The sequence below is a fragment of the Hylobates moloch genome, unplaced genomic scaffold (genome assembly GCF_009828535.3).
Source record: "Hylobates moloch isolate HMO894 unplaced genomic scaffold, HMol_V3 SCAFFOLD_8, whole genome shotgun sequence".
In the NCBI taxonomy this organism is placed as follows: domain Eukaryota; kingdom Metazoa; phylum Chordata; class Mammalia; order Primates; family Hylobatidae; genus Hylobates; species Hylobates moloch.
The window spans coordinates 9022393-9047054 of record NW_026652283.1 but is presented as its reverse complement, the minus strand read 5'-3'; the positions used below and the strand labels follow the sequence as shown (position 1 = coordinate 9047054).

At 38.2% G+C, this 24662-nt stretch overlaps 1 protein-coding gene across 2 annotated transcripts in view; it reads right to left on the bottom strand.

Moving 5' to 3' along the window:
- Positions 1-1580: 1580 nt before the first annotated feature.
- CLEC2D (C-type lectin domain family 2 member D) overlaps positions 1581-24662 on the bottom strand; it is a 29352-nt gene continuing 6270 nt past the window's right edge. The window contains exons 2-5 of one of the 2 annotated variants that reach the window (XM_032159582.2): positions 15852-15962; positions 8879-9063; positions 3620-3723; positions 1581-1815 (exon numbers count right to left, since the gene is read on the bottom strand). In XM_032159582.2, the coding sequence (XP_032015473.1) occupies positions 1701-1815; positions 3620-3723; positions 8879-9063; positions 15852-15962 (515 nt within the window). In that variant the 3' untranslated portion in view covers positions 1581-1700. The remainder of the gene's footprint in view (positions 1816-3619; positions 3724-8878; positions 9064-15851; positions 15963-24662) is intronic. The other variant, XM_032159583.2, reaches the window with a different exon arrangement.

The window sequence follows — 24662 nt, the reverse complement described above, 5'->3', positions numbered from 1 at the left end:
CTAGGGGAGCTTACAGGCGGGCAGGCTGTGGGGCTCAGATCCCACAGCAATGTCTAGGGGTGAATGTTTGCAGCTGAAGCCCCAGTAGGCATGTGTTACAGTGTGCTCTTGTAGTTTTGCTCTTCTAGTTTAGCCGCTCTAGGTGCCTTGTGTTAGTCAACTCAATTAGACCCCTGCCTTATCACAAGGACAGTGGGCTTTCTGTATCCTGAGGTTCTTGCCTTGGTGTACTGAAAGAATCAGATCACATATGGGCTTGGAGAATGAGTGGAAGGTTTTATTGAGTGGAAATAGCCACCAGCAGATGGGAGAGCCAGAAGGGAGATGGTTTTCCCCCGGTCAGGCTGCTCAGCTGCCCAGACTCTCCTCCAGCTGCCCCAGGCAAACGCCGCATTGTTCTGTCAGTCAGTGGCCTATCAGCACGCTGGTGCCTGTCAGTGTGTTCCTCTCAATGTCCAGCTACCTATGTGTTCCTCTGCCTGTGTTCCTCCGCTGATGTGCTCCTCTTGATGTCCAGTTGCTCCGGTGTCTGCCTTGCTAGGGTCTCAGGTTTCTATAGGCACAGGATAGGGGCATGGCAGGCCAGGGTGGTCTTGGGAAATGCAACATTTGGGCAGGAAATGCCTGTTCTCAGTTAGGTCCGTGGGTGTGGAGCCCTAGCCAGGGTCCACACGCTCCTCTACCCAGCACTTCTCTTCGCCTCTTCCATATCATTTAAGGGGACCACGTTCTTCCCTTCCTAGCACTTTCATATTATTTCCCCTCTCTGAAGAGGTGTATCTAACTGCCATGAGGATATGGACAATGACTGGTCTTAGCTGCTTCCTGCTGACACGGGGATTGTTTTGGGGTAAACTGCTGTCGGATGCTTCCGAGAGGTCTACCTAGGGGTTCTTAGCAAAGCAGAGCTATCATCTGAGGCTCTGGTTGCCTTTTGATTTATTACAGACATTTTCAAAGTTGCCAGTGTTACTTTAATTGGACTGCCTTCGTAATTCATTGCCTCTGCTTCAACAATGTGCAATTCATCCTTTGCACCAGCCCCTAAACTGACCGTTCTTAAAGATAACTGGTGCTCATTTTCATCATTATCCACCTTAAAGCGATAATCTTTGTCGGCCTTTAGTTCACAACCGAAAAGATAGTTCTGGGGCCTCAGGGAGCTCGTGTCCATGTCCGTCGAATCTTCCATCGGGTGGCGGCACACACTTACGTAGGAGAGAAGGCAGACGGAGATAAATGAACGCTGCTCCAGAGAACAGCCGCGCAGGACAGAATCACACCAGGGAGCCCCACACTGTTCTTGTCTCAAGATACCTGATGGTTGTATAAATAGGAGTTCCTGTACACAATCCCGCTGCCTGCCACCATATAAGACATGACTTTGCTTCCCATTTGCCTTTTGCCATGATTGCAAGACCTCCCCAGCCATGTGGAACTATGAGTCAATTAAATCTCTTTTATTTATAAATTACTCAGTCTCGGGTATGTCATTAGAAGTGGGAGAACAGGCAATATCAGCACCATGAAAACAGGTAATATTTTACTATAATTTTGATTTGTATTTTCCCAGTTATTAGTGATATTCAGCACATTTTCATATACCTGTTGGTATAAGAAATAAATTCTTTGCTCATTTTAAAATGGAGTTATCAGTTCCAATATGCTTCTAAAGATTAAGTGGGGCTTTGCTGTAACATCTAGACATGTATATCTGATTTGGAACAAATCCACTTCCTCTCTGTGTAGTGCCTGGCACTACTGGCACCTTTGTCATTCAAATAGGCACACTCTCCTGCTCCCAGGATAGGAAACCTGCAAGAGAAGAAGCAGAATCAGTTGGCCACTGAACATTTCTTCAAAAGCAGAGAGAATGAAGATGAGAAAATGAGAAAACTAACATTGATTCAGCCTCTAAAAATAATGTTTTTCCTTGTGTAGTGGTGACTAATTAGTCAGTGGGCTTTGCTTAGCAGGAGATGTTATAAATCAACTATAGGAATACTGCAAAGTCCTGAATCAAACCTATTTCATGTCTGTAAGCATAATATTCTTTCCAGTACATCCAAAGCCTTACCTGGCTGATGGGAGAAGTCTGACATCTGTTTTCTTTACACAGTTTCCCAATATTTTGCTTCCTTAAATAACTGAAGACTCAGCAGCTATTTCTAAAAACCATGCTTGATTTTATTCCTCCTACTTCCCTGGTGGTTTTAGTACTGAAACTGTAGTGCTATTTAGCTGAGTTTAGATGGCTTGGCACAGATATTTTAGGTCAGCATTTGGATTATCAATTTTCCTCTTTGCTCATTGGAATCACTGTCATCTGTGATATGATTTGCTAATTGTTGAAACATGCTAGACCTTAATCATATAATATTTTACATTTCTTTAAGTGATGAACAGTTTCCAACAACTGGTTGGTTAATAATATATTTGATCCTTAAAATATTTTGAGAGGCCAGGCATGGTGGCTCACACCTGTAATTCCAACATTTTGGGAGGCCAAGGTGGGAGGATTGCTTGAGCTCAGGAGTTCAAGATCAGCCCAGGCAGCATAGTGAGACCCCATCTCTGAAACAAAAAAAAAAGCCAAGCAAGGTGGCACACATCTGTAGTCCCAGCTACTCAGGAGGCTGAGGTGGGAGGCTCACTTGAGCCAGGGAAGTCAAGGCGTCAGTGAGCCATGATGGTACTACTGCACTCCAGCCTGGGTAACAGAGTGAGACCCTGTCTCTCAAAAATACAAACTAACAAAAAACCATTTTAAGAATTAGATAGAGAAAATTTACTACTTCTGTATTGTAAAATAAGAAATAAAAGTTAATTTATTTTAGACATTTATGAAGCAGTCACAATGTGCTAGGCAGTGTAGATACAACAATGTATAAATCTACATGTTCTCTGATTTCTAAAACTTACCATCCTATCCAAGGTCAAAAGCTAATGAGAAAAAACTCATTTCAAACCTGCCAATGTCCAGTCTGGGGCTCTTTTTATTAAATAAAGTTATATTTCCAATATTGATGAATGTATTATAATAAAGTAGATTTTCAAAACTGTCTCATCTCTCATTGAGCGAAATTGTGTGAATCCAATTTTTCCAGCATTATCTCAAATATTTTTAGTAATGTAAAGATCCTATAAATATACAATTGAGATTAAATTTTCTACTGTCAAACTTTACTCATTTTAAAATTTTAAAACTATTATTTTAAATAATAGGTATAATTGCTATCACTCATAATCTTTCCCTCATACATCAAAACCTCTGTTCCTCACATCAACCCTGTGAAATCAGGAGGACAAGTGCAATTTAATTTTGTTGTGGAGGTAAGGAAAAGACTTAAAGATATTGTATGTTTTGCTCAAAATGAAAGTGTTTGAAAATGACATAGATAAGCCTGGAGCCAAGTTCACAGTCAGTCTACCTCACCATGACAGGTTTTGGATTCATTCGAGGAAGTTGTGAAACATTTGCAACATACAAGTTGGCACCATCTTCTTTTATGACTAATCTTAAAATGAGAATTTTTAAAGCATGTAACTAGAGAACACTTTAGATTTAATGCAAAGTAAATTCAAATACAAATATTACTGCCAGATTTTTAGAACTTACTGTCTTGTCCATTCAGTACCATTTATCCATTTCCATGGTTGGCCTTGTTCTCTGCTCAGCCCAATCCAGTGATCAGATGGGCCTTTATATCTCAACAGGAAATTCTTTCAGAAAACAGAGATGATATTCATTAATCTAACATAACCCATCCTCTCCCAGAAATGTTGCTGCTATGCTATATTCTTAACTACTCATAATTTTCTTCCTTTTAATTTTGTATTGTTTAGTAATACATACAGAATAGGTGTGCTATATTATCATACATATCAAGAGAATATAATTTAAAACTGAGATAAATTGTTGATAATTTGGTTACTTTTGTTTCTGTATAGTACTCCTTTGTATGAATCTTCTCCAGTTTATCTATTACACTATTGGTTGACATCAGGGTTTTATCAAGTTTGGAATGTATGCTACTATGACATTCTTGGCACTTGTCCTAGAATGGAATTTTTAGGCCCCAGGCTATGCTTTTTGTCAACTTTAAGAAATGACACCACCAGGCCACGCACCTGTAATCCCAGCACTTTGGGAGGCCGAGGCGGGCGGATCACCTGAGGCCAAGAGTTTGAGACTAGCCTTGGTCAACATGGTAAAGCCCCCTCTCTATTAAAAAAATACAAAAATTAGCTGAGCGTGATGGCATGCACCTATAATCCCAGGTATTTGGGAGGCTGAGGCGTGAGAATCATTTGAACCTGGGAGACAAAAGTTGTAGTGAGCCAAGATCACACCACTGCACTCCAGCCTGGGCAATAGAGTGAGATTCTGTCTCAAAAAGAAACAAAAGAAAAGAAAAGAGAAGAAAAGGGAAGAAAAGGGAAGGGAAGGGGAAGGGGAAGGGGAAGAAAGGGAAGGGGAAGGGGAAAGGGAAGGGGAAAGGGAAGGGGAAGGGAAAGGGAAGGGGAAGGGGAAAGGGAAGGGGAAAGGGAAGGGGAAGGGGAAGGGGAAGGGACACCAAACTAATGTAAGTGCACCAAATTATCCTCACAGCAGCAGCATAGGCTGGTTTCCTTTGCTGTGTTTCCTTGTCAACATGTACTGTCCTTTTTATGATTACAAGTTCTGAATTTTAATGCAATTAAATATATAAACAATTTCCTTTATTATTAGTAAATTTAGGGACTTATTAGGTAAATCTTTTACTCTTTCAAATCATAAAGATGACTTTTATTTTTGCTTTACCTTTTTTAGTTCCTTACAGTGTACAGTTAGGCTATGGATTTGAGATCTTTTTTAGTTATCTGTTCACAGCTATAAATTTCCCTCTTAGAACTATGTTCAGTGTTTACCATAAACGTGCTATTTGTATTTTTACTTCATTTGTCCCAAGGTATTTTCTCATGTCCCTTGTGATTTCTTCTTTGACCACCGGCTGTTTAAGAGTGGGTTTTTAAATTTCTACATATGCGTGACTTTTCCGGTTTTTCTAGTTATTGATTTCTAGCTTCATTCCATTGTAATTGCAAAAGATACTTTTTTTTTTTTTTTTTTTTTTTTTTGAGACAGAGTCTCGCTCTGTCACCCAGGCTGGAGTGCAGTGGCGCGACCTCGGCTCACTGCAAGCTCCGCCTCCCGGGTTCACGCCATTCTCCTGCCTCAGCCTCCCGAGTAGCTGGGACTACAGGCGCCCGCCACCATGCCCGGCTAATTTTTTGTATTTTTAGTAGAGACAGGGTTTCACCGTGTAAGCCAGGATGGTCTCGATCTCCTGACCTCGTGATCCGCCCGTCTCGGCCTCCCAAAGTGCTAGAATTACAGGCGTGAGCCACCGCGCCCAGACAAAAGATACTTTTTATGACTTCAAACTTTTCAAATTTATTAACACTTGTTTTGTGGCCTAACATATGGTCTATTTTGAAGAATGTTCCATGTGCACTTGAGAAGAATGAATATTCTGCTCTTGTTGGGTAGATTATTCCGTATATGCCTGTTAGGGATAACTGGTTTATAGTATTGTTCAAATTTTCTATTTCCTTATTGATCTTCAGTCTAGTTGTCTAATCTCATGTTGAAAGTGGAATATTTCATTCTCCAACTTTTCACAGAACTGTTCATTTCTCCCTTAAATTATAGCAATTATTGCTTCATGTATTTTGAGGCTGTGTTATTAAGTACATATATTTTATAACTGATAATTGTTTTGCTATGTCAGAATTTTTATCAATGCATAATGCCCTTTTTTCTCTTGTAAAATTTTTTACTTTATTTTGTTTGACAAAAATATAGCCACTCAGCACTATTTTGGTTACTACTGCTTGTATGGAGTATCTTTTTCAGTCCTTTTACTTTCAACTTCTTTATGTCCTTATATCTAAGGCAAGTATCTTATAGACAGCATGTGGATGAGTCTTGTTTTTCTTTTTAATTTATTTTGGTTTTTAGCCAACTTGTCAGTCTCAACCCTTTAATAGGATGGGTTCATCCTTTTCTAGTTAATGTGATTACTAAAACAAGATCTACTTTTGCCATTTAATCATTTGTTTTTTCTATATTTATATGTCTTTGTTTCTCAAGTTGTCTGTTACTGACATTTTTTGTATTTGATTTTTTATAGTGTATTGTTTTTCTTTTTCCTTTTCTGTATATTTTTGGTAATTTTATTAGTGGTTACCTTGAGAATTATAATTAGCATCTTAAACTTGTAACAATATAATTTCGTAATATCAACATAGCTTCAATAACTATGCAAACATTTTGATCCTATATGTCTTCATCCCTCCTGCTTCATAAGATTGTCACAGATTGTATCTTTATAGATTATATGACCACTGTCATAGATTTATAATTTTTATTCATTTGCCTATGAAATTATAGACAAATATAAATATAGAAAGCTATAAATAGGAGAAGTTATAAACTATATGACATGTAGTAATTCTGGGTTTTATATTTACCTCTATTGTTACTTTTATGAATATTCTTTATTTTGGAGGCTCTGAATTGCTGCCTAGTGTCCTTTCAGTTCAGCCTAAAAGGTTTCCTTTAGCATTTTCTGTAGCACATGTCTACTGGTAATAAAATCCCTTAATTATTCGTTATCTGAAAATGTGTTACTTTTTCCTTCATTCTTGAAGGACAACTTTGCTATACATAGAATTCATGGTTGGCAGTTTTATTTTTTCTTTCAGACATTTAAATATGCCATTCCACTACCTTCTGATCTCCATGGTTTCTCAGAGAAAATCAGCTATTAATTTTATTCAGGGTCTTATGTAAATGATAAGTTGCTTCATTCTGGCTGCTTTCAAAATTCTCTCTTTGGATTTTGTCACCTTGACTATAATTTGTCTCAATGTAGATCTCTTTAAGTTTACCCTTTTGGAGTTCATTGAGCCTCCTGGATGTATATATTTACATATTTCCTCCGATTTTGGAAAGTTTTGTTCATTATTTCTTTAAATGTATTTTTCTGCTTCTCTTTCTCTTCTCTTTCTTGGATTTCTACAGTACATATGTTAGTATGTTTGCTGACGTCCTACAGGCTCCTTAGAATTTGTTTATTTATCTTCATTCTTTTTCTTTGTTTTTCTTAGTCTGGATTGTTTCAATTGTCTTATTTTCAAGTTTTCTGATCTCTTACTTCTCAAATCTGCTGTTGAACTTCTTCAGTGAGTTTTTAAAATTATTTTTAAATTTCAGTCATTGTACTTTTCAGCTCTGGAATTTTTGCTTGTTTTTTTTTTTTTTTTTTTTTTTTTTTTACAATTTCTACCCTTATATTGATATTCTAATTTTGTTCATTTATTATGTTTTGGGTTTCCTTTAGCTTTTTGTCTCGTTTCCTTTAACTCATTGGTTATACTGAAGACAGCTGATTTAACATTTTTGACTCATATTTTTAATATCTGAGCCTCTTCAGGGATAGTTTCTGTCAGATTACTTTTTTTTCCTGTGAATGAACCATCCTTTGCATGTTTTGTAATTTTTTTTGAGAACTGTATATTATGAGTAGTATGTTGTGGTAACTCTGGTAACTTAATTCTTTTGCTCTTCAGAGATTGTCGAATCTTGGTCGTTGTGGCTCAGAGTCATTTGGTCATGATTTTTTCCCAACTATTTTTATTCTCTGTTGTGCATGGTCATTGAAATCTCTGTTCTGTTATCTCTGCAGTCAGCCAGTTATCTAATAAAAATTGTCTTAAATGCCTGCTTCCCAAATGGAGGAAAAACACATACTATTTATTTAAATCCTTGGGAAGCCACTTCAGCTGATGAGGACTGATGCAATGATAGCCCACTTCTGTGTCTGCCCCTCAGCATTCAAAGGCAGAAATCAGCAATAACCCTGATACTTGGACAAAAAGGTTCTTATTGTCCACCCTGGCTGCAGGAATTCATTACAGGAACATGGGCAGCAGTTCCCATGGCTCCCTGCAGTAATGGGGTGTGGAAAATAGTTATTATTGAGTGGAAAGGCTGAAATTCACTGACATTAACCAAAATTATCATCCTCTTTATCAGACTCTTCCCTCGATGCTTTCAGTGTTTAACTAGACTCGAGAATTCCAAAATAGTTACTTCAGACAGTTTTTGACAGTTTAATAGTTTTCTCAGTGGAGGAACAGATTTCTGTAGCTTTTTAGTCTACAATCCTCTATGACATCATTCATGCTTGACTTACTGTTTTTATTATTTTTTTGAGATAGTGTCTCACTCTGTCGCCCAGGCTGGAGTACAGTAGCATGATTTCAGCTAACTGCAGCCTCCACCTCCCAGGTTCAAGCAATTCTCCTGCCTCAGCCTCCTGAGTAGCTGGAATTACAGGCATGTGCCACCATGCCCAGCTAATTTTTGTATTTTTTAGTTGAGATGGGGTTTCACCATGTTGGCCAGGCTGGTCTCAAACTCCTGACCTCAAGTGATCCACCTGCCTTGGCCTCCCAAAGTGCTGAGATTACAGGCATGTATCACTACTCCTGGCCTTGTTTGATTTATTTTGAAACAATGTTGCTAACCTCATACAAACTTAAAATTGGGTTTTTACCAATACTTTTCTAATCCTTATTTGCACAGTTCTGGCTCACAAGTCAAAGAAGGCTCTGGCTTGCTTGCCCTCTGGGCCTGTTCCTGCCATGAATATTAAGGTAATTTTAGATGGTTCACTGTAAAATGTAATACATGCTAGGTCACTCTTTTCTTATGCAAAAAAAAATCAATGTAAAAGCAGATGTCTAAACCTACTTCTTAGATAATTTCACAGGAAAACATATCCTTGTAGGGCTGAATCTTTGATTCTGGCCAGAACTATTTTCTTACCAGTTCCTGGAAGCTTTCAACCTGAGCAAGATCGGCATCTTGTGAATCACAAAACCTCTGACTTGATGTCCAGTTCTTGGTGTCATCAGAAAAATAGAAACACTTTCTTTGAAAACCAATCCAGCTTTCTGGGCATGCAGCTTGAAGACATACTGATGGCTTTTGATGGCAGTTAGCTCTTATTGCTGAAAATAAAATAAAAATAAATAAAATAAAAAATAAAAATTTCTTACTTTTATATTGTATTGTATAAATTACCAAGTGCTAATATACTTTCTGACACTCCTGTTAAGTATTAAATGTAATATTTTCATTTTTCAAATGAGAAATATGATGCTAAATAGAATTGCATACATTACACAGCAAATGGCAAAACTGAGATTCAAACTCATGCCTTCAGCAGGGGGTGAGCTGAAAAAGGAGTTATTAGTAACTTAAGCTTGCTCTGGGCCATGTATCTATTTGGCTCTCAACGGTGTTACCCTTTCTTAAAATACTAGATATATTAATGACAGCATTTGATCAGCTTTGGAGAACAGATAGTTCTCCAAGTGCTCTAGATCAGGGGTCCCCAACCCCTATGCCACGGATCAGTACTGGTCCATGGACGAGTCAGGAACAGGCTGCGCAGCAGGAAGTAAGCAGCGAATGAGTAAGTGAAGTTTCATCTGTATTTACAGCCACTTCCCATCACTCACATGACCTCGTGAGCTCCACCTCCTGTCAGATCAGCAGTGGCATTAGATTCTCATAGGAGGGCAAAACCTATTGGGAACTTCTCATGTGAGGAATCTAGGTTGTGGGCTCCTTGTGAGAATCTAATGCCTGATGAACTGTCACTGTCTCCCATCACTCACAGATGGTACCATCTACATTCAGAAAAACAAGCTCAGGGCTCCCACTGATTCTACATTATGGTGAGTTGTATAATTATTTTATTATATATTATTACACAATGTAATAATAATGGAAATAAAGGGCACAATAAAAGTAATGCACTTAAATTATCCCCAAACCATTCCTTGACCCCAGTCCATGAAAACGTTTTCTTTCACAAAACTGGTCCCTCATGCCAACAAGGTTGGGGACTGCTGCTCTAGATGACTTGGTAAAATGAAGGGCAGGATATAGATGCCTTACGTGAATAAGGTTTCTTGATGTGAAAAAGCCTTGAATATGTCTAAATACTATCATAAATATGAAATAAGTTGTACAGTGAGCTTCCTTCCACTAAGGAGATTTAGTGAGGTTTTCTACACTTTGAAGGCAGCAATACTTCACTGGACAGGCTTTTCTGACCCACTTCTTATATAATCAGCAGAAATGCTCTCTTCGTGTGGGATCGAGATCAATGAGTGTCTCTCCAAATAGTTGTCACTGAGCCCCTAGTAGCTAACTGTTCATCTTCTATTATATAACCACCTTCTCCCTTCAACTCAATAGTTCTGAAAGTGTCTATGATAGACCAGAATGCTGGGTATTCATAGAATCATTACTATCAATTGGCACCATTATCCGTGTATTTGGCTCTTACGAGATGAGAACTCACTATTAGTTATGAATAATAACTGGTGTAATCTGAATGTCAAATCATAACATGAGGCAAATGTGTATTGTACCTGGTTTGGTATCACAAACAAGGTACCAAATTATAACTATTAAAACGTAATTTCTTGAACCAGACCATAAGGCAGGATGACTTTCCCCAAATCTGTGCATATTTGTTGTGCTATCACTGCTCCTGTATCAAGCGGTTTAAAGAAAATGACCAGACCAGAGAGGACAAGATGGCTGATTAGGAACAGCTCTGGTCTGCAGTTCCCAGTGAGACCAATGCAGAAGGCAGGTGATTTCTGCATTTCCAACTGAGGTACCAGGATCATCTCACTGGGACTGGTTACACAGTGGGTGCAGCCCACAGAGGGCAAGCAGAAGCAGAGTGGGGCGCTGCTTCACCCAGGAAGCACAAGGGGTGGGGGAACTCCCTCCCCTAGCCAAGGGAAGCTATGAGGGGCTGTGCTGTGAGGTGCTATCTGGCCCAGATACTACGCTTTTCCCACAGTTTTTGCAACCCACAGACCAGGAGATTCACTAGAGTGCCTACACTCCCAGAACCCTGGGTATCAAGCACAAAACTGGGTGGCCATTTGTGCAGTCACCGAGCTAACTGCAGGAGTTTTTTTCATACCCCAGTGGTGCCTGGAACCCACTGAGACAGGATCATTCACTCTGCTGGAAAGGGGGCTGAAGCCAGGGAGCCAAGTGGTCTTGCTCAGTGGGTCCAATCCCCACAGAGCCCAGCAAGCTAAGATCCACTGGCTGGAAATTCTTGCTGCCAGCACAGCAGTCTGAAGTGGACCCCAGATGCTCAGGCTTGGTGAGGGGAGGTGCATCCGCCATTACTGAGGCTTGAGCAGGTGATTTTCCCCTCACAGTGTAAACAAAGCCCAGGGGGAAGTTCGGACTGGGCGGAGCCCACCACAGCGCAGCAAAGCCACTGCAGCCGGACTGCCTCTCTAGATTCCTCCTCTCTGGGCAGGGCATCTCTGAAAGAAAGGCAGTAGCCCAAGTCAGGGGCTTATAGATAAAACTCTTATCTCCCTGCGACAGAGCACCTGGGGGGAAAGGGTGGCTGTGGTCACGGCTTCAGCAGACTTAAACATTCCTGCCGGCCAGCTCTGAAAAGAGCAGTGGATCTCCCAGCACAGTGCTCGAGCTCTTCTAAGGGAAAGACTGCCTTCTCAAGTGGGTCCCTGACCCCCATGCCTCCTGACTGGGAGACAACACCTAGCAGGGGTTGATAGGCACCTCATACAGGACAGCTCAGCTGGCATCTGGTGGGTGCCTCTCTGGGATGAAGCTTCCAGAGAAAGGAGCAGGCAGCAATCTTTGCTCTTCTGAAGCCTTTGCTGGTGACACCCAGGCAAAGAAGAAATGGATAAATTCCTGGACACATACACCCTCCCAAGACCAAACCAGGAAGAAATCAAATTCCTGAATAGACCAATAACAGGTTCTGAAATTGAGGCAGTAATTAATAGCCTATCCAACCAAAACAAGCCCAGGTCCAGACAAATGCACTGCCGAATTCTACCAGAGGTATGAAGAGGAGCTGGTACCATTCCTTCTGAAATTATTCCAAACAATAGAAAAAGAGGGAATTCTCCCTAACTCATTATATGAGACCAGCATCATCCTGATACCAAAATCTAGCAGAGATACAACAAAAAAGAAAATTTCAGGCCAATATTCCTGATGAACATCGATGTAAAAATCCTCAATAAAATACTGGCCAACTGAATCCAGCAGCACAAAAGCTTATCCACCACGATCAAGTCAGCTTCATCCCTGGGATGAAAGGCTGGTTCAATATATGTAAATTAATAAATGTAATCCATTACATAAGCAGAACCAATGAAAAAAACCACATGATTATCTCAATAGATGCAGAAAAGGCCTTTGATAAAATTCAACACTCCTTCATGCTAAAAACACACAATAGACTAGGTATTGATGGAACATATCTTAAAATAATAAGAGCTATTTATGACAAACTCATAGCAAATATCATACTGAGTGGCCAAAAGCTGGAAGCATTCCCTTTGTAAACTGGCACAAGGCAAGGATGACTTCTCTCACCACTCCTATTCAATATAGTATTGGAAGTTCTCGTCAGGGCAGTCAAGTAAAAGAAAGAAATAAAGTGTATTCAATAGGAAGAGAGGAAGTCAAATTATCTCTGTTTGCAGATGACATAATTGTATATTTAGAAAACCCCATTGTCTCATCCCCTTAAAACTTATTAAGCTGATAAGCAACTTCAGCAAATTCTCGGGATACAAAATCGATGTGCAAAAATCACAAGCATTCCTATACACAAATAACAGACAAACAGGGACCCAAATCATGAGTGAACTCCCATTCACAATTGCTACTGAGAGAATAAAATATCTAAGAATACAACTTACAAGAGATGTGAAGAACCTCTTCAAGGAGAACTACAAATCACTGCTCAAGGAAATAAGAGATGACACAAACAAATGGAAAATCATTCCATGCTCATAGATAGGAAGAATCAATATTATGAAAATAGTCATATAGCTCAAAGTAATTTATAGATTGAATGCTATTCCCATCAAGCTACCATTGACTTTCTTCACAGAATTAAAAAAAAATACTTTAAATTTCATATAGAATCAAAAAAGAGCCTGTATAGCCAAGACAATCCTAAGCAAAAAGAACAAAGCTGGAGGCATCATGCTACCTGACTTCAAACTATACTATAAGGCTACAGTAACCAAAACAGTATGGTATTGGTACCAAAACAGATATACTGACCAATGGACAGAACAGAGGCCTCAGAAATAACACCAAACATCTACAACCATCTGATCTTTGACAAACCTGACAAAAACAAGCAATGGGGAAACAATTCCCTATTTAATAAATGGTGTTGAGAAAACTGGCTAGCCATATGCAGAAAACTGAAGCTGGACCCCTTCCTTACACCTTATACAAAAATTAGCTCAAGGTGGACTAAAGTCTTAAACATAAGACCTAAAACCATCAACACCTAGGCAATACCACTCAGGACACAGGCATGGACAAAGGTTTTATGATTAAAACACCAAAAGCAATTGCAACAAAAGCCAAAATTGACAAGTGGGATCTAATTTAACTAAAAAGCTTCTGCACACACACAAAAAAACTATCATCAGAGTGAACAGGCAACCTACAGAATGGGAGAAAAATTTTGCAATCTATCTCTTTGACAAACAGCTAATATCTAGAATCTACAAGGAACTTAAACAAATTTACAAGAATAAAACAAAAAACCCTATCAAAAAATGGGCAAAAGATATGAACAGATACTTCACAAAAGAAGATATTTATGTGGCCAACAAATATATGATAAAAAGCTCATCATAACTGATCATTACAGAAATTCCAATCAAAACAATAGAATACCATCACACGCCAGTTACAATGACAATCATTAAAAAGTCAGGAAACAACAGACGCTGAAGAGGATGTAGAGAAATAGGAACACTTTTACACTGTTGGTGGGAGTGTAAATTAGTTCAACCATTTTGGAATACAGTTTGGCAATTCCTCAAGGATCTATAACCAGAAATACTTGGTCTATACCCAAAGGATTATAAATCATTCTACTATAAAGACACATGCACACGTATGTTTATTGTGGCACTATTCACAATAGCAAAGACTTGGAACCAACCCAAATGCTCATCAATGATAGACTGGATAAAGAAAATGTGGCACATATACACCATGGAATACTATACAGCCATAAAGAAGAAGGAGTTCATATTCTTTGCAGGGAGACAAATGAAACTGGAAACCATGATTCTCATCAAACTAACACAGGAACAGAAAACCAAATACTGCAGGCTCTCACTCATATGTGGGAGTTGAACAATGAGAACACATGGAGGCAGGGAGGGGAACATCACACACTGAGGCCTGTTGAGCGTTGGGGGGCAACGGGAGGGATAGCATTAGGAGAAATACCTAATATAGATGACGGGTTGAGGGGTGCATCAAACCACCATGGCACATGTATACCTATGTAACAAACCTGCGGGTTCTGCACATTTACCCCAGAACTTAAAGTATAATTTAAAAAAAAAGTTAGAGACCAGAGCTATAACTGCAAAGCTCTATTAGGAATTTTTATAACTAAAGCCAATCTAAATAACTCGATCTAAATGGGGAAATACCACACTTGAATAGTTAACTAACAATCTAAATGTTAAATAAAACATAAAAATGATACAAAGTAATAAATAATAACACATTTAAAAAAAAAGAAAATGACCAGATTAGAAGATGGCTCCAGCTATTGGCTCCACACAAGAAATCATTTCCAGTCAAAGTGCTAGCTGAAAGGAAGAGAAACCCATAATGGATAATAAAGGAAAACAGTCATAAGTGTCAATTTCATATGCTTACTGTAAAAAAAGGGCTATAATTTTAAATTACATTTCAGAATACATTCCCTTGATTAATATTGAGGTACTTACAGACTACAAAAATTGTCTCTTTCCAATTTTTTCTTTCTTAAATAGTTATAATTAGTTGACTTAAATCTCTGAAATAAAACAATTATTTTTGCTTCATAAATGTATAAAGTATATTATCTGTGGTTTGAAAATGGCAAAATAAGCAAAAGATTTGCAAATGAATAGAAATTATCTAGAACATGGAGTGTTCTAAGTATTGCTGACTCTAAGTTATGTAAGCAGTATTTGAAGGGTCTCTCTGAAATTACTTCAGAATGTAATAACAGGGGGTAGATTTTAGGTTGATATCCAGATTGGCATGAGGTTTGGGGAAAGTGTTTTTGTAGTTTTCTATGTCTTAGCTTGGTCTATATTAGATGCACTGCAAGCATGTTTTCAGGTACAAGATAATTTTTATAGCTAAATTGCTTTTAGGGTACAATCACTAAAAGGAGTTTGTTTTCTAGGAAGATGGGCTACATATGCTAAAAAAAACAAGGGGCAGAACATGTTCAAATAGCTAGGAAGAAAGAATAGGCTGCCTGTGATGTTATACAGCCACTTAGTAGTTTTGTGTACTTTAAACCATCTGTTTTGCTATTTTTCATGAAACAAGGTTGTTGTGGAGGTAAAATTAACCATGTCCCTAGATTGGACAAGAGACTATTTTTCACTTTACTATTTTTTAAATTTTTGCATCAATATTCTTAAGGAATATTGTCTGTCTTCTACCTTCTGAAGACTCTGATCATCTCACTAAACTTGGAATAATGTGAACCCTATTTACATGATTAAAATTTTTGATGCCACTTAAAAAGTTATTGGAGTTTAACGCAGTTAGTGAAACAATATATTAAAAACTGTAAAGAATAACAAAATTATTTAGATTCTTTCTCTTCTTTTTACAAGTATAATTCTCTCTAGATGAATAAAGATTACAGTTCACTTACCGCTTAAAGCAGCAACCATTCCACACACTATGATTGTCAGAAACGTGATTAAGAAAAATAAGGGCCAAATTAAGGTAGCTTTAATAGAATGCTCTTTTGAATGCAGATAACCTGGAAAAAATTATTGAAAAACATTTTAACAATTAAATACAGACATAATACTGCCAGAAACATTAAGCATCAAAAGGTTATTTTTATTCAATTCCTTCGCTTTTCACTAGAGGATCCAAATGACCTGTCATCTTATGAACTTACTATTCTATCTCCAGAATTTAATCATTTTCCAAAGTTAAAAGAATTGATTTTAACTTTCCAGCTACTATATTCAAGTTACCCTTTCAATTGGAGAGATTCACGTCAACTAAACCACAGGAATGAAATCAACAAAATCCAAATCACTGGAAATTCAACATAGCAAATTATTCTGATTCCTGTCTAAAAATGTAAAGAAATATTTTTAAATGATATTAAGAGGAAATCTATCGATTAAAATAGACTTAAAAGGCATTGTTTTGGAGGAAAAAAGGCAAAACTGGAGTGATAAAGTGATTATTGTAGAGGTCAAATTAGTGTTATTCTTGGAAAGATAGGAGAGTGAATAGTTAAGAATACATGGAGGGCCTCTGAGCCACATAACAACGATCTTTCTCAGACAATATTAGTAGTTGTATTAGTCCATCGTCACTGCTATGAAGAACTGCCCAAGACTGGATAATTTAAAAAGGAAAGAAGTTTAATTGACTCACAGTTCTATATGGCTAGGGAGGCCTCAGGAAACTTACAATAATGGTGGAAGAGGAAGCAATCATGTTCTTCTTCACATGGCAGCAGGAGACAGAAGTGCCTAACAAAGGGGTAAAAGCCCCTTATAAAACCATCAGATATCATGAAAACTCACTCACTATCATGAGAACAGCACGAGGGTAACCATCTCCATGATTCAGTTCTCTCCCACTGGGTCCCTCCCAAAACAAGTGGGGATTATGAGAACTACAATTCAAGATGAGATTTGGGTGAAGACACAGCTAGGCCATATCAGGAGTCAACAAAGGTGTTTATCTTATAATAATTAATCAAGCTACATATTTGTATTGTATAATTTCCTGTAGTTGTGTTATATTTCAAAATGTCTTAGGTTATCTAAAACCTCTTATGAAATTTATTATTGGAACCCTGTTCTGACACAATCTCTTGCATACAATTCACACTTCTAGTTAATTTATCTAGGTTTGTCCTTAGCTAAATAGGCATATTTTTCTCCAACATTCCCCTCAACACTAGAGACATTAGCAAGCTTTACATTGATGTTTCCCAAGATATTTGTCTTAATCAACAGATTTTAGTTTTTATCAGTTTAAGTTGACAGAAATACTGAATTAAAAATATAGAGTTCACATATGCCCCTGTACCCCCTTTATCAAAGATTTAAGAAATCATAAGAGAATTCAGAGGAAAATAAATTCTACATGTAGAAAAACAAAGATAAAAATGACATTTACATTCTCCTCAAAAACCATGCAAGCAAGAAGATAGTGGAAACAAATATTTAAAGTATTAACAGAAAAAACCTTATCAACTTAGAATTCTTTAGTCAAAAAAATTCTTCAAAGTGAATGAGAAACAAACACTATTTTGGACAAACAAACATTGAGATAACTTGTTACCAGTAGACCTGTCTTATATCAAAAAACAAAAAAGTTAAATGCAATTATTTTAAAAGGAAAGAGAATTATACAGGTTAGAAACCTAAATTATATGAAAAAGGAACAATATAAAAAATAAGTGAAGGTAAAATAAAACTATTTTTCTTATTCTTAATTTATCTAACAAATGGCAGTTTGTTCAAAATAACAATAGTAGCAATATATTTAATTATATGTGCTTATGTATACATCTTTTATATATATTTTATATGCTTATATATTCTTATATGTAAATAAACTACAGAAATGACACATGGGATAAAAGCAGAGAATTAGGTTTTTTTTATTATAAGGTACTCACAGTACCTGTGAAATGGTATAGTATTATTTGAAAGCAAACATGTTAGTTGTGAGTGTATATTGCAAACACTAGGGTAACCACTAAAATCACATTTTTAAAGTATAATTGATATGCTAAGAATGAGAAAATATGGAACTTTATAAATGCTAAGTTAAAAACTAAAAATGCAGGAAAAAAATGGAAGTCATGGCTGGGTGTGGTAGCTTATACTTATAATCCCAACCCTTTGGGACACTGAGGCAGGAGGATCATTTGAGGCCAGAAGTTCAAGACCAGCCTGGGCAACGTAGCAAGTCTCTGTCTCTACAAAAATTAAATAAAAATTAGCCAGGCTTTGTGGCACATGCCCGTAATACCAGGTACTCAGGGCTCAGGTGGGAGAATCACTTGGGCCTAGGATTTCAAGGGTACAGGGAGCTATGATTATACCACCACACTCTAGCCTAATGAACAGAATGAGACTCTGTCTCTGAAAAGAAGAGAATGAAAAACAAAAATAGAAACAAAGAACAAGGCAACAAATAGAAAACAGAGGCTGGGCACGGTGGCTCACGCTTGTAATCTCAGCACTTTGGGAGGCCGAGGCGGGCGGATCACGAGGTCAGGAGATCAAGACCACGGTGAAACCCCGTCTCTACTAAAAATACAAAAAATTAGCCGGCCTGGTGGCGGGCGCCTGTAGTCCCAGCTACTCAGAGAGGCTGAGGCAGGAGAATGGCGTGAACCTGGGAGGCGGAGCTTGCAGTGAGCCGAGATCGCGCCACTGCACTCCAGCCTGGGTGACAGAGCAAGACTCCGTCTCAAAAAAAAAAAAGAAAGAAAACAGAAAGAAATATGGTAGATATTTAATCCACCTATATTAATAATCATTTTAATATCAATGATCTAAATGCACCAATTAAAAATCAGAGATTAAACTATATGATATCTGCAGGAAATGCACTTTAAATATAAAGACACAAATTAAAAGTAAATGGATCATGAATATATATATGTATTATATCATACTGGCACAAACAAAAGAAAGCAAGACAAGCTATACAAATTTCAAACAGAACAAACCTCAAAGCAAGGAAATTTATCAGGAATGAAGAAAAGCATTGCATAATGGTATAAGAATTAGCTTCCCAAGAAACTATGTTATGTTTCTGCATAACAAACCTAAATGTGCACGCACCTAACAAGAGAGTATTTAACTACGTGAGGCAAAAATTAATAGAACTGCAAGGAGAAATCGATGAATTCATTATCATAGTTGGAGATTTCAACAACACTCTATTGGAAATGCACAGATCCAGCAGGGTACAGTGGCTCATGCCTGTAATCTCAGCACTTTGGAAAGCCCAAAAGGCTGGATTATTTGATCTCAGGAGTTCAAGACCAACCTCAGCAATGTGGTAAAATTCTTTCTCTACAAAAAGACAAGAATGAGCCGAGTGTGGCGGTATTTGCCGGTATTCTCAGCTACTCGGGAGACTGAGGTGGGAGGATTGCTTGAACGTGGGAAGCAGTGGTTGAAATGAGATGAGATTGCACTACTGCACTCCAGCCTGGGTGACAGAGCAAGACTCTGTCTCAAAAACAACAAAATAAAAAAAAAAAAAAAGAAAGAAATGCCCAGATCCAGCAGGCAGAAAATCAGTAGAACTTAGGTGAACTCAGCAACACCATCAATTAACTGAATATAATTGACATTTATAGACTACTTTGTCCAACAACAGCAGAATACACACTCTCAAGATTACATGGAATAGTCACCATAATAGACCACCTTCTGGGCCATAAAACATATCCTAACAAATTTAACAAAATAGAAATCATACAGTGTCTACTCTCAGACCACAATGTAAATAAACTAGAGTCAATAACAGAAAGAAAATTTTAAAATCCCACTAATCTCCACAAACATGTGGAGATTAAACAATACATTTCTAAACAACATATGGGTCAAGGAAGAAATCACAACAGAAATTTTAAAATATTTCAACTAAACGAAAATGAAAATACAGCTTAACAAAACTTGTGGGATGCAGTAAAAGCATTGTTTAAAGAGAAATTGATAGCACTGAATGCATCTATTAGAAAAAAATAAAGATCTAAAATTAATGATCTAAGTTTACACCTTAGGAAACTAGAAATAGAAGAGCAAATCAGGTACAAAGTAAACAGAAGAAAAGAAATAATTAGAGCAGAAATAAAAAATGGGACACTAATAGAAAAAAGTTATCACAACCAAAAACTAGGTTTGAAAGATAAAAAAAAAAAAAAAATGGGTAAGGCTCTAGCCAGGCTAATTAAGAAGAAAAGAGGAAGGACACAAATTATCTATATCAGAAATAAATAAGGAGTTGTTACTACAGATCCCATGGATGCTAAAACGGACAGTTCTATGTCCACACAGAGGATCAATCACTTGAGAGACATAATTTGTCTAAACTCATACATGGAGAAATAGATGACCTAAATATGTTTACATTTATTACAGAAGTTGACCTTCCAAAAGAGAAAGCACCATGTCAAGATGGACTCACTGGTGAATTCAACCAAATATTTAAGGAAAAAATTATACCAATTCTCTATAATTTGTTTTAGAAGTTAGAGCCGAGAGAATACTTCTTAACTCATTCTATGAGGCCAGCTTTATCCTAATAGGAAAATCAGATTAAGACATCACAAGAAAAGAAAACTATGGACCAATATACCCCATGAACATAGATGCAAAACCTTAACAACACATTAGCAAATCCAATCCAATGATGTATAAAAAGAATTATACACTGTGATGAAGTGAAATTTATTTCAGCTATTTAAGGTAGGTTCAACATTCAAAAATCAATTAATGTTATCCATAACATTAACAAGCTAAAAAAACATTTGATTATATCAATATATACAAAACAAATTTAACAAAATTCAACAACCATTTGTGATAAAAATTTTCAGTAAACAAAATTCAACACAGATTTGTGACAAAATCTCCCAGTAAACTAGAAATAGGGAAGAACTTCTTCACCTTAATAAAGAACATCTACAATAACCTACAGCTAACATTCTCAAATATGGTGAGAAACTTGAAGTTTTCCCACTAAGATCAAGAACAAGGCAAAGATGTCCCTCTCGCCAATACTTTACAACATTGTTCTGGAAGTACTAGATAATGCAGTGAGACAAGAAAAGGAAATAAAGGAAATAAAAGGTATACAGATGAGAAAGTAAGAAATAAAACTGTATTTCTCTGCAGATGACATAATCATCTATGTAGAAAATCCAAAAGAGGAATTTATCCATTTCTTCTAGATTTTCTAGTTTATTTGCGGAGGTGTTTGTAGTATTCTCTGATGGTAGTTTGTATTTCTGTGGGATCAGTGGTGATATTCCCTTTATCATTTTTTATTGCATCTATTTGATTCTTCTCTCTTTTCTTATTAGTCTTGCTAGCGGTCTATCAATTTTGTTGATCTTTTCAAAAAACCAGCTCCTGGATTCATTAATTTTTTGAAGGGTTTTTTGTGTCTCTATTTCCTTCAGTTCTGCTCTGATTTTAGTTATTTCTTGCCTTCTGCTAGCTTTTGAATGTGTTTGCTCTTGCTTTTCTAGTTCTTTTAATTGTGATGTTAGGGTGTCAATTTTGGATCTTTCCTGCTTTCTCTTGTGGGCATTTAGTGCCATAAATTTCCCTCTACACACTGCTTTGAATGTGTCCCAGAGATTCTGGTGTGTTGTGTCTTTGTTCTCGTTGGTTTCAAAGAACATCTTTATTTCTGCCTTCATTTCGTGATGTACCCAGTAGTCATTCAGGAGCAGGTTGTTCCGTTTCCATGTAGTTGAGCAGTTTTGAGTGAGTTTCTTAATCCTGAGTTCTAGTTTGATTGCACTGTGGTCTGAGAGACAGTTTGTTATAATTTCTGTTCTTTTACATTTGCTGAGGAGTGCTTTACTTCCAACTATGTGGCCAATTTTGGAATAGGTGTGGTGTGGTGCTGAAAAGAATGTATATTCTGTTATTTGGGATGGAGAGTTCTGTAGATGTCTGTTAGGTCCGCTTGGTGCAGAGCTGAGTTCAATTCCTGGGTATCCTTGTTAACTTTCTGTCTTGTTGATCTGTCTAATGTTGACAGTGGTGTGTTAAATTCTCCCATTATTGTAGTGTGGGAGTCTAAGTCTCTTTGTAGGTCACTCAGGACTTGCTTTATAAATCTGGGTGCTCCTGTATTGGGTGCATATATATTTAGGATAGTTAGCTCTTCTTGTTGAATTGATCCCTTTACCATTATGTAATGGCCTTCTTTGTCTCTTTTGATCTTTGTTGGTTTAAAGTCTGTTTTATCAGAGACTAGGATTGCAACCCCTGCCTTTTTTTGTTTTCCATTTGCTTGGTAGATCTTCCTCCATCCTTTTATTTTGAGCCTACGTGTGTCTCTGCACATGAAATGGGTTTCCTGAATACAGCACACTGATGGGTCTTGAGTCTTCATCCAATTTGCCAGTCTGTGTCTTTTAATTGGAGCATTTAGTCCATTTACATTTAAAGTTAATATGGTTATGTGTGAATTTGATCCTGTCATTATGATGTTAGCTGGTTATTTTGCTCGTTAGTTGATGCAGTTTCTTCTTAGCCTCGATGGTCTTTACAATTTGGCATGATTTTGCAGGGGCTGGTACAGGTTGTTCCTTTCCATGTTTAGTGCTTCCTTCAGGAGCCCTTTTAGGGCAGGCCTGGTGGTGACAAAATCTCTCAGCATTTGCTTGTCTGTAAAGGATTTATTTCTCCTTCACTTATGAAGCTTAGTTTGGCTGGATATGAAATTCTGGGTTGAAAATTCTTTTAAGAATGTTGAATATTGGCCCCCACTCTCCTCTGGCTTGTAGAGTTTCTGCTGAGAGATCCACTGTTAGTCTGATGGGCTTCCCTTTGTGAGTAACCCGACCTTTCTCTCTGGCTGCTCTTAACATTTTTTCCTTCATTTCAACTTTGGTGAATCTGACAATTATGTGTCTTGGAGTTGCTCTTCTCAAGGAGTATCTTTGTGGCATTCTTTGTATTTCCTGAATCTGAATGTTGGCCTGCCTTGCTAGATTGGGGAGGTTCTCTTAGATAATATCCTGTAGAGTGTTTTCCAACTTGGTTCCATTCTCCCTGTCACTTTCAGGTACACCAATCAGACGTAGATTTGGTCTTTTCACATAGTCCCACATTTCTTGGAGGCTTTGTTCGTTTCTTTTTATTCTTTTTTTCTCTAAACTTCCCTTCTCGCTTCATTTCATTCATTTCATCTTCCATCACTGATACCCTTTCTTCCAGTTGATCGCATCAGCTCCTGAGGCTTCTGCATTCTTCATGTAGATCTCGAGTCTTGGCTTTCAGCTCCATCAGCTCCTTTAAGCACTTCTCTGTATTGGTTATTCTAGTTATACATTCATCTAATTCTTTTTCAAAGTTTTTAACTTCTTTGCCTTTGGCTTGAATTTCCTCCTGTAGCTCGGAGTAGTTTGATCATCTGAAGCCTTCTTCTCTCAACGCGTCAAAGTCATTCTCCATCCAGCTTTGGTCTGTTGCTGATGAGGAACTGCGTTCCTTTGGAGGAGGAGAGGCGCTCTGCTTTTTAGAGTTTCCAGTTTTTCTGCTCTGTTTTTTCCCCATCTTTGTGGTTTTATCTACTTTTGGTCTTTGATGATGGTGATGTACAGATGGGTTTTTGGTGTGGATGTCCTTTCTGTTTGTTAGTTTTCCTTCTAACAGACAGGACCCTCAGCTGCAGGTCTGTTGGAGTTTGCTAGAGGTCCACACCAGACCCTGTTTGCCTGGGTGTCAGCAGCGTGGCTGCAGAACAATGGATTTTTCGTGAACCACGAATGCTGCTGCCTGATCGTTCCTCTGGAAGTTTTGTCTCAGAGGAGTACCTGGCCGTGTGAGGTGTCAGTCTGCCCCTACTGGGGGGTGCCTCCCAGTTAGGCTGCTTGGGGGTTAGGGACCCACTTGAGGAGGCAGTCTGTCTGTTCTCAGATCTCCAGCTGCATGCTGGGAGAACCACTACTCTCTTCAAAGCTGTCAGACAGGGACATTTAAGTCTGCAGAGGTTACTGCTGTCTTTTTGTTTGTCTGTGCCCTGCCCCCAGACGTAGAGCCTACAGAGGCAGGCAGGCCTCCTTGAGCTGTGGTGGGCTCCACCCAGTTCGAGCTTCCCGGCTGCTTTGTTTACCTAATCAAGCCTGGGCAATGGCAGGCGCCCCTCCCCCAGCCTCGCCGCCGCCTTGCAGTTTAATCTCAGACTGCTGTGCTAGCAATCAGTGAGACTCCGTGGGCGTAGGACCCTCTGAGCCAGATGTGGGATATAATCTCCTGTTGTGCCATTTTTTAAACTTGTTGGAAAAGCGCAGTATTAGGGTGGGAGTGACCTGATTTTCCAGGTGCTGTCACCCCTTTCTTTGACTAGGAAAGGGAACTCCCTGACCCCTTGCGCTTCCCGAGTGAGGCAATGCCTCGCCCTGCTTTGGCTTGCACACGGTGCGCTGCACCCACTGTCCTGCGCACACTGTCTGGCACTCCCTAGTGAAATGAACCCGGTACACCTCAGATGGAAATGCAGAAATCACCCGTCTTCTGCGTCGCTCACGCTGGGAGCTGTAGACTGGAGCTGTTCCTATTCGGCCATCTTGGCTTTGACAATTCTGGGAACTGATATGCAAGGTTACTGATATGCAAGGTTGCAGAATGCATGGCTAATACACAAAAGTCAATCACTTTTCTATATGCTGGAAATAAACAAATGGACTTTTAATTGAGAATACAGTGCCATATACATTATC